Genomic DNA, 10,908 nt, shown 5'->3' with positions numbered 1-10,908 from the left:
ACACCCTCTGTGGTTGCAAATATTGCAATAATCTGCAAATTAATGGAAAAGACTTGGCATACTTATATTACTTTATTAGAATGTTGCACAAAAGTTCAATAGGTTCGTTAAGGTAACTGATACAGATACCAGCGACTGCACTTCTAACACCTCTAACATCGAGCGCCGCAGCTATATAAGCCAGATGTACAACCAAGAATTTTGCACAAGTTATTGCTGTGGCATACTTAATGTCGAAACCCTCACGTCTACATTTTTTAAATTTGTTGAAATTATCGCTGGCTACTAGATGCAGGTTAAGTTTGACACCAAGAGCCGTCTAACGGTCGCGTGATAGCCGCCGTATGAGTCAGCTGTTCCTAGAATTTCGTAGAAGTTGTTAATGTGGCATAGAGGTGACAGTGAAGTTGCTGGCTAGGGGCTGCAGGGTGTGCTTGACGTCGAGAGCCGTGCGCGGGTCGCGCAGTGCGGCGGCGGCGTGCGCGAGCTGCAGAGCGCACTCGGGCGGCGCGCCGGCGGGCAGCGCTGCACACTCGCGCTCCAGCGCGGCGCCCACGCACGCCAGCAACTCGGAGAAGCCTAGCGAGATCGCGGCGCGGCGCAGTCTGTTCAGTTCCTGTAACAATCTAGGCCTTACTCTCCATAGCCTGTGTACAACGTTTAATGGGAATACAGTAACAACCACAACTGTAGAAGCTAAATCAATAATGTGATGATGATAACATTGATAACTTATTAGCAAAACTTTATAAAACTATATAAATCATTTGCAATTGGAACAGAGCTGCATTTGTTTTGTTTTTTCGATGTTCTCTCTAACACTATACTAACACGAAAGGTTCAAATTTCACTGGTAAATATTCATTTTTTCTGTCGCCAGCCTACCAACTGCTGCATGAGCGCTGGGCAAGTTTACCTTGTAGAGGTGCTGGGTCTTGTCGGGCAGCTTGCGCGCGTGGCGCAGCACTTTCTGCACGTCGGCGAGCAGCGCGTGCGGCCGCGCCCACGCGCAGCCCGCGCCGCCGCCGCTGTACGAGCGCCACGACCGCACCGGGTACGTCTCCGCTGGTAAACATACAATTTACTGATAACACAAACTTATATTCGGCCGCGCTAAGAAATCCTGAGTTAATAACTAATTGTATTGTATACATTCTCATACTCCTGCCTAATTTTCAAATTCAAGGTTATGCTCTGAATTTAAAACTACTTACTTGCTTAAATTAAATGAAACTTGACTGAATACTTACGTAAAAAAATATATATACTCGTATGTCTGGGTTTGTAGAAGCCTCTAGCTAGCCGCCCAGAGGCCTATAAGAAGGTCACTCGTTCCATTATAATTTGAATCCTTATTTTGACAAATCAAAATTGTAATGGTCTTGTCGGCTTTATCGTCTGGGCGGCTAGCTAGAGACTAGAACAGTGAGCATCAAAAGTGGTGGATATAACGTTTCATAAGTATCTACCTTTCTGTAACAGCTTAACAAAAAGTGATGTTTTCATATAGAACAACTAAGACTATAAAAGATACGCTTTTGAACGTAAATTTTAGAAATGTATCTGTATTAGGAAAAGTTAACTGGGATGTCAGAAACTTTTGGCGCGTTGTTTCATCCGCTATTATTGATGCTGACTGTACAAAGAATCTTATTTCTACTCGCTCTATTTTCTTTGTATTACAAGTTCTAGTACCAGACATACAATTTTTAGTGGGGTAAGAGAAACATAGTTTATTTTGCTCGGGCAAGAGAAACCGCACGTAAGAATTTTATTTATGCATTCGTTTTATTTTTAGTATTATCATTTAATTAGGAATCTTTAAGTAGGTATATCTAACTGTTTCCCTACAAGTGTTTCTCTTGCCGCATAGTTCCTGTGACCCCTATGTTACTTGAATGTTTATGACTCATATTATTTCAGAATGTCGTTTTAAAATGAGAGCGTAATTTGGATTGTATGGCTGTGGCTATGTTCGTGTGACTCTTAAACACTTTGCATCGACAAAGTGTCAGTGTGCCACTAGAAACTCCATATCTATTTTCATATGAATTGATGTTTATGGTGGCAATTCCTCACTCGGTCGCTAGCCCACTTACTTACATATTGCACTACTTTCATATTGCACGAATTGAATTATTATTGCATAACTGTGCATATGAGTACATAGTTCCTTTGAACACCTTGCTTCTTATAGATACATTCAAACACGCAGTCGTACAATGTGAAACGGGTCCAAGTGAAGTTGCAAGATAAGAATAAAACCGTTAAATCCACTACAAATGAATTTCAAGGATTATTGGTATGAATAGTTAAAATTCTAGTTGTATTGAACTTGGTAAGCTGAAAACCTGCAAACAAGGGCTTTATTTGGCACGTCCCAACTCCCAAATTACACATGTAAATAGGCTACCGACACGCCTTTTAATGCCGTCCATTTTTCCGCAAATGACACTGATTGAAGCGAGCTGAAGACCGATCGAATTATGCAATAAACCCGATTGTCAGTTCTCCAGCGTTATTGACAGCTGTTTAAAAATCTGATGCACGACAAATTAACGTGTTGCGTATAAGGGTCGGTCGCACCGCCCGAAACCGTTAAAACGTTCGCTAAGTTTGATTGTATGGGAAGTTTCATAGTCATTGATTTTTATCTAGGACGGGCCTTACGGGCAATAAGAATAGGGCCAGTACAGCGCTGTCACGCACACGAATTCGAGCCAATCTAACGTCACAACGCGATTGGTTTATGATTTCGCATCACTCGGGCGACTGGTCGCATCTACAAAGTCGTGAGTGACACCACTGAACTAGCACCATTCTTAGTGCCCGTAAGGCCCGTCTGTAGATATTTGTCAATGTTCGTAGTTCACTGCTGACTAACGTTGTTCAGTCCGCTAAATGTGGTTGGTGCAACATACCCTAACTGATACACAATAGTACAGTGTGCAACGAGGGGGGTAAGTAAAATTTTGGATACGAGGGTGATAATTCCCGACAGCCGCAGGCTGGAGGGAATTAAAGACCCGAGTTTGCAATATTCTTACCCCCGGAGTTACACACAATGTTTTTCATCACACTTGCGAAGAAAAAACTAAATTTTAACGAAATAATTCTTAAATACGGTGACATATCAAATATTCGTTCGCAATTTTGTAATTACTTGACAGGTTAGCATCGAGGGCATAGACCTATTCGGCATTCAGCCACGATTGAAAATTATGTAAAAATATTTTAGACGGCTGTTATTTAATTTTAAACATAAACAAAAATATTAGTTTATAAACGTCAGTATTTTAAAATTAAAACTCATTTATGCTACTTGGTTTGTATGAATAAGTGTCAATAAAAAAAGCTATAACTCCCTAGAGAGTAATAGTACATGACGATACACTTGTATCGAATTTGTTGTTGTGTTGCGAAAAATAGGAAATACCTATTCGCACATGTATCGTACAACGTTTTATAGTACATATGGCTCTTTAAAGTTTCGACATATGCACGGAAAGTGCTCATTCCCGCACGCGTGCGGGAAAGCAGCACCATATGTACCTACTGTAAAGGTAATATATTTACAGTACATATGGTGCTACTTTACCGCACTAGTGCGAAAATTAGCATATTACGTTACTGTGTCGAACATTTAAAAGGCCATATGTACTGTAAAACGTTGTACGATACATGTGCGAATAGGTAATTCGCAACTCGTGTCGAATTTCCTATTTTTCGCACTTGTATCGTAATGTACTATTATCTGCTACTCTAAAATTTCTGTTTCTTGGAAAGAGACAAAGCCAAACTTAATTAAACATGTATAAGCGGTTCTCAGTTTCTGTTGATATATACGTACCTACTAATAATATCAGTGTTTTTGAAGACCCTGTGTGCTTCAAAGTAGCTCTAATGCTGCCAATTCACTTAATGGTTCGCCCTAAACATGCGTGTTGCATTTCTTTTATAAAGGAAACACAATAAATGTACAATGAAAGTGACACAGCGACACTACACACACCCAGACAGTGGCTTATTGAATCCAGTCATGTCTCATATGGTCATATCATATGCTTTTATTACCTAAGACTGGATCTCTTTAGAAAATCTGGCAAGTTCAATAGGATATGTGCGTACCTCAAAGTTATAAGATGGACAGGCCAATTCGAACGTACACTGATATCAGAATGATATCTGAAGGATGTCATTTAGTTATCGTGCGTCTCGCTCGCGCCCATAAATATAAGGATAAGTACAAGCAAAATGCACGATAACTACATGACATCATGAAAGTCATCTGATACCAGTGTACGTTCGAATTGGCCTGAGAAGGACACTTATTGCTTTGATTGCTTGAATACGAGATTCGGAAATAAATCGAGGTTCGCGAGACTGATATTTCTTACACTAAAATAAAATTCGAATTATATCTTAAAGGGCTGAACGTATTTATTTATTAGTTGGCATTTTGTTATCATTATAACTTACCGCGGGCTAAAGCTAGTGTGTTCGTCGGCATCGCCATCGTCTGGCGCCCTATTATGCACGTCCGCATAATTAATCTCATCAGACCGTTACAATGGAGCGCGCACAAAGCAAGCCACTTAGATACCTGCCGCGTGCTCACACACATGTTATTAATAATATGCATAATTAATAATCAAATAATGTCACTACGCCTACGTGAGCAGTAGACATGTTTGCATGCGCACGAAGTTACCTAAATAGTTATAGGTGAACCACAACATAATTTATTTATTTCCAAACTAAAATTGCATTTTACAACTTATTGTATGTAATCTGCACTTATATTGAAACGATTGTCTGTGTAAGCAATAAGATCGAGTACTTTTTGATATCATTGCCTAGCTTCCGCCCGGAACTTCGTCCGCGTAGAAGCCAAACGTATTCAACCTAATTTTTACACAAATGTTTTAAATTTCAACTTTTGATGGTTTCGGGTGTATCCAATTATATCGATGCGGAATCGTTAAAAGCCGATAGAAAAGATTTTTATGTCTACGCAACAAGAGCGAAAAAGACGTCGACGCGTCGGCAGCCGATAGCTTTTGCGGGAAACCCTGATGCGGACTTAATACACTCATCGCGACACCTCGACACAGGCCGAGAACGAGTGTGTGTATAAGAACGATGGGATCGGGGCGTTGCCGAGACTCTCGGCGAATACGAGAAATTTTGCCGAATGTGACGAATACCGAATAATTACTGAATATTCGTTCCATCTCTACCTTGCGCCTTCGTATAAACTTTTCATTGCAAACATTAAGCATAATTTCACCATCTTTACTACTGATTCAAAATGTCAAAAAGCATAATTTTGTTTTCATAACCACAGGCACAATGACACGTTATTCACTTAGCGAGTGCATTGTTTCTTCCAACCGACGACAGAACAAAGGCAGAGCCGACGTCGGTCGGAACAAAACCATTGAATTAGGAGTGCCATTTAACGAGCATGCCGTTTCGGTGCACCGCCAATTGTGTCGCATATGAAAATGCCTTAATATTTAACATTTGCTGCACTAGTTTTGCTCTGATGTAGGCATTTAACATTTTGTTACGATTTTACGTCGACGTAGTTAATTTGGATAGTATTTATTATACGGTTAATAAAAACTGACGGCGAGTATCATCCTTGTTTTCTTCGTTCGCTGATCCTTTAGGTTTAATAACTGAGACTCGATAAAGAATTTAAAGCTAACATGGCCTAACGTGGTAGAAAAAACAACTGACGTGTTTTCGGGCTGTATATGTATGTTTCGAACAGAGTGCACATACAAAAAAGTAAAGCTGCGTTCAGAGGCAATTACTAACCAATTTTAACTCCAATATTATGAGCTGAGAAGACAAGAAGTTCGGACAAAAGGACCCTTATAGGGTGCCTACGTACTTGATAATACAACCGCGGCAGCGTGCTCCATTTTCATACTATAAGTAGGGGGTTAAGAAGTGCGGAGCGATGACGGTACAGTGGTGCGGTTTACTCCGTATCTTCGTTCGGAGCTGTGGAGCACGACGAACCGCGTTTACGCACAAAAATCCGTACAGTACTACGGAGCTCGGTGTGGTATACCCTGCGTCCCGCAGCGCATCTCCGTCCGAAAGCGCGAACCGTCGTGGGATTCACGCTTTCGTATGGAGAGGCGGAGCCAGTATGTTATACCACGAGGTTTTTGCATACAAAGCAAGATTCTACAGTAGAAAGTTAAAAGCCGCAACTTTGGACGCCGCTCCGAAGTGCGGAGCAGTGTGATAACCGCTAATGATGAAGCGCTCTCGCATACTGAAAACGAAGATGCGCACGCCGCCGCGGTTTCAACCTCAAGCGTGTATCTTAACAAAAATCTGTGCCGACTTCATTCTGACCACGGGCGCGCAGGTTAACAAGGTTTGTTGCCGACTGTATGTGTAGTTACATGGCGGGGTAGTCTCGTCGCACGTGCCCAGCTGGTCCAGCGGGCCGAGCCAGGGCGCGGCGGAGGCGCCGGGCCGCAGCACGCACAGCAGCAGGCAGGAGCGCCGGGAGCGCGACGCCTCGTTCCACGCCACCAGCGCGCCCCACCAGTCGCCGCCTAGTTCTACTATTGCAGCCATGTTCTCCACCTACAGATAGTTTGTTTTGATTGGTTAGGCTTGGATTGGAAATTATTACTTCAGTTACGAAAGTTACAAAAAATATTGAATGCAATCTTGAAAGGTTTGTTCGTCTTGTGGTGAAAAAAAAAAATCTTTGATAGAACTAACTAGAAAGATAAGTTAACTCATAAATATCCCGTGTCCCCCTGAACACGATTTATTGCGCAGTAGCAATGGACTCAAATGTTTCCTGCGCTGTACATCTATTTCGGATGACTTGGCTCATAATTTATAATTTGTAGAATCAATCATTTACAATTGCTCAATTGCTGTTAGGTATTGAAAATGTTGGATGTAATTTGTTGATGATGGATAAACTTATTATAGGTAAGTTGAGCGAACCTTGAGCGCTCCATGGAGTAAAACGCAGAAATTAGGCATCTTACTGGGGTCCAACACTTCTTCATCTGGTGAACTACCATCCATGCTCGACCCATCCTGTTCAAAATATAACTTCTCATGAATTCCATTACAATGACATTATTTAAGCTTAATACATATCTCATAATTTCAAAGTACTCGTATGTAAACCTCTCGTGTCAAGTGATAGTCCCTATAACAGTTCCTTTAAGTGTCTTTTGGTTGGACTTATTTTAAACAGGTTATGAAAAAAATAGATGTATGTTTTTTACCATATTGATATTATAATTCTTTTTTTATACTTTAATATGATATTTCAATAGGCGGGTCCACTAAGAGCGAACATACGCGCGAGGCAATTCCCTCACGCAAAAACCGGCCAGTGTAGACAGCGCGCGCGTTTTCCTCGCCCGAACACGCCGCCTCGGCCGAGGCACGTCTATACTGGCCCTATTGTGCGTGAGGAAATTGCCTCGCGCGTGTGCTCGCTCTGTGTGGACCCGCCTAATGAATGTTCAAAACTTCCAAAAATTGTCTACAAAGATTTTACATTACAGCTACTCCATACTTATGAAATGAATGTCTGTCATAGGGACCATCATTGGATGCCAGAAGTATAGCTATCAGACAAGTATTACGCTTCGTAATTAGGAATAAGTACATCCTCTTTCACCATAATCTTTAATTATTTGGAATTACTACCTTACATATTTTACTATTAAACAGACCTTTATTGGAGTTTTGGTGCCATAATTTTCTCTGTTGGAAGAGTTGCCGTTTTGAGCTTGTGGCACCACTAGATGCTTGCTTACTGCTATCGGAGTACCTGTGACAGTGAATATAATATTTTTTTTAATAATATAAGTATTATTAAAAATATTTGCATATATTTTTACCCAATTTTTAAATTAAAACACACAAAGATAAGTCAAAATATTATACATATCTGTAAAGTTAATTGTTTAATTAAATAACGTGCACCATATCTTGTGGTAACTCAGTCACTTAGAATTGTCTAGTCGAATTGTTAGTACCTTTAGTAATGTTTCAAACTTGCTAACTATACGTCAATCCGATAATATTGATTTGGTTTATTTGGTAGTGCTCCCGCACAGCCGCGTCATTGAGCTTTCCACCTGCGTCATGTGTAGGTAAAGTACACTCACCTAATTCGCTAACGTGCATGAACCCCATTATGTTGATCTCATTGGAGAGCGTGTAGGTGGCGGCGTAGCCCTCGTGCACGGCAGGGTGCGGCTCGGGGAACAGCTGCACGCGCGCCGCGAGCTGCCCGCACTTCAGAGTGCACGAGAACTCCTGGTAGTGCTGCTCGCACAGCCGCGTCATCGTGTTCACCGCCTTTGTCACATGACAAACTAATACATAGAAATTCTCGAACACAATAGGTATTGAACAAAGGAGAATAAGGAACAAATGATAATGGTAGTTGATATCTTATTTACAACAATATACACAGATGGGGTCAGGAGGAGCACACCTGATATTAATTATTGAAATTTGAATTGCTGTCACCCATTTGTAATGAAACTTATAGGAACTTGAAGCCCTGTGCCAATGCACCACAATTTCCTGTAAGTTGGCACATTGGCAGTTGTGTATGACTATGTGTGGTTACATATTAAAAATACATTGTGGCATGCTAACATGGTTGCAACTGCAAGTGTATAACAGATCCTTTGGCACCAAGTAAGGCTCTCTTCAGCCTGGCTAGGTTAATGGAATTGTACAAAATAGTAATAGATAAAACCTTACACTGGTGACTGAAAGTTGGTCTAGGCAATAAACAGATCCTCGACTGACATTTCCACTTGAATTATTGGCAGAAGTAGCTAGGTCCACAATTTTCTGGTACAGGGGCATTGCTGTAAAACAAATTAATAGAATGATTAGTGTTCATTTCCAAATGTTACGTGAAAAAAGTATAATGGCCTAATTCTATCAGCATAAGAACTAGGACTCGTAGATCTTACAGGCTCATTACAGGCTCTGTGGCACACACACACACATATATATATGAATCCATTAATAGAGGCTCACTCAACATACAAGTTCAAGAACCACTGACAAAACATGAAAAAATGATCATTTGGATCATTTATTTAAAGCCAAGAATGCCAAGTCAGTGTAAACTTGGCTTGTAATTGATTAATGGCAATGACATTTTCACTGTGACTAAATTTTATTTTAACATTTTCACTGTGGTATGGGGTTGTAAGACCCCGTGGAAAATATGCTTAATTAAGGGTTACACTAATTGCTGCAGTGAAAGTGTCAATAATTATAAAATATCTGATGAATATATTTAAAAAATGTGCATTACCATGCTGTAAACAGGGATCAACAGGTGAGACTATAGGCATGATGTGAATCCTGACCGGGTAAGGTGCTGGCAGGGGCAGGTTTTGTATGGCTCTACTCCTACCAATTGGACCCGAACCTATACTGCCATCTGTTATCTGTACACAAAATTGAACAAGTAATCAGCATATGTGTAATAATACAGTTGCAAGGAGTGTTCAACATTATATACAACTGCACAGAAATCTTAATGTGAGTATCAGTGAAAAAACAGAGTATTGACTTCCATCTTGCTCAATTTTGAATCTGTGTCTAAGCATCCTGCCTGTCAATCATCATACTTACTAATATGATTTGCATGGGCGTCTGGTATCCCCACTCACTCAGAATAAGCTGGCTGACTCCAGCCAAAGCTGAGTCCAGGTATGTTTTATCGCCCTCTTCTAAGAGTGGCAGTTTGTTGCGAATATTCTCAAACTCTCGAGTGAATGGTACGGCCACTAAAACAAAACCACACAATTATTCAATATCTTAAGGTTAAACTAACGCCATTTTTAAGTTGATTCATTACCTTCGCATATGGAAGAGAAAGTAACCAAAGCGACGTATTCTAATCTTGCGTGAACACTTAGAAAATCTAAAAACGAATTGATAGCAGCAGTGGCAACTGTAAGCCGGGTATGATTTTCGATGGCATCTAATGTGGGCACCGTCCGAGACATCGACAAGGACACGTCCAGTAAAATTACAGTCGGCATTTTTGTTGTAAATTGAAAATCTATATCTAATTATACATGACAACTAGTGTTAAAATAAAAAGTATAATGCATTGAAATCAAGCTTTGTTTATGAGTTGGCCATAGAAGCGTATGACATGTCTTGTCAAATAAAATGTTACTTATGACGGATTTAGGTTTAGACGTCAAAACCACGCTATTTAAGCTACACTAAAAATCGCCGGAAAAGTAGACAGTACTCTATTTTTGTAACAAATACTTGGCTTCAAAGAGCATTATAATTCTTCAGAATAAAAACAAGCATGGAAACAGAAGGCCTACCGCGAACCACGTTCGACGTGTTGTCTCCCTGTCACACTTACGTACGAATTTACAAGTGTGACAGAGAGGCAACACGTCGAAATAAAGATACATAATAAAACTTACTAAACAACTTAAACTAAAGATAACAAATTTGGCCCAAATCGCCGTCAATGGGCAAGGTGCCTAGAAGGCTGGCCGTATTTCCCCGTTGTGCATTTAGTTCGTCAATTGCGGGCATTTTTCTCTGTCACTCTAACTATATCTTAGTAAGAGTAAAAGAGAAAGATCCCCGCAATTTGCGAATTTCGGTTTTCGCGGTAAGCCCGCTGTTGTTTACTGACAAAAAAAAAGTAAACAGAGATATGATTGATATAAACTTATTCTTTCTTTATTAATTTTAAAATGCAGAGCAGAGCAGAGTAAAATCGGAGAAAGCATTAAACACGAGTCAAATTCAAATAGGGAAATTACAATCCCAATAATTCCAATGGTACAAACCTGGAGGTTTAAAAATTTTACAGTGTTCAAGGCAATGCCGGGA

At 40.4% G+C, this 10,908-nt stretch overlaps 1 protein-coding gene across 1 annotated transcript; it reads right to left on the bottom strand.

Moving 5' to 3' along the window:
- Positions 1–53: 53 nt before the first annotated feature.
- LOC133521320 (integrator complex subunit 14) lies at positions 54–10,369 on the bottom strand. The gene is made up of 10 exons (XM_061856223.1): positions 9,899–10,369; positions 9,673–9,827; positions 9,350–9,485; positions 8,782–8,891; positions 8,175–8,367; positions 7,737–7,834; positions 6,991–7,086; positions 6,429–6,615; positions 917–1,065; positions 54–616 (listed from the first exon to the last, which is right to left on the bottom strand). Exons 1-10 carry the CDS (start codon positions 10,083–10,085, stop codon positions 380–382), a joined length of 1,548 nt encoding a protein of 515 aa, XP_061712207.1. The 5' UTR covers positions 10,086–10,369; the 3' UTR covers positions 54–379.
- Between the last annotated feature and the right edge of the window lie 539 nt (positions 10,370–10,908).

Source organism: Cydia pomonella, chromosome 1 (genome assembly GCF_033807575.1).
Source record: "Cydia pomonella isolate Wapato2018A chromosome 1, ilCydPomo1, whole genome shotgun sequence".
Classification (NCBI taxonomy): domain Eukaryota; kingdom Metazoa; phylum Arthropoda; class Insecta; order Lepidoptera; family Tortricidae; genus Cydia; species Cydia pomonella.
The sequence above is the reverse complement of the archived record's forward strand: the minus strand, read 5'-3'. Positions and strand labels throughout refer to the sequence as shown.

Excerpts from the sequence above, each read along its gene's own strand:
- LOC133521320 (XM_061856223.1), bottom strand. The coding sequence starts at position 10,085 with ATGCCGACTGTAATTTTACTGGACGTGTCCTTGTCGATGTCTCGGACG. Across the intron at positions 7,087-7,736 it reads GCACCAAAACTCCAATAAAG|GATGGGTCGAGCATGGATGG; the intron begins GTCTGTTTAATA and ends TATTTTGAACAG. Across the intron at positions 617-916 it reads AGACCCAGCACCTCTACAAG|GAACTGAACAGACTGCGCCG; the intron begins GTAAACTTGCCC and ends AGATTGTTACAG.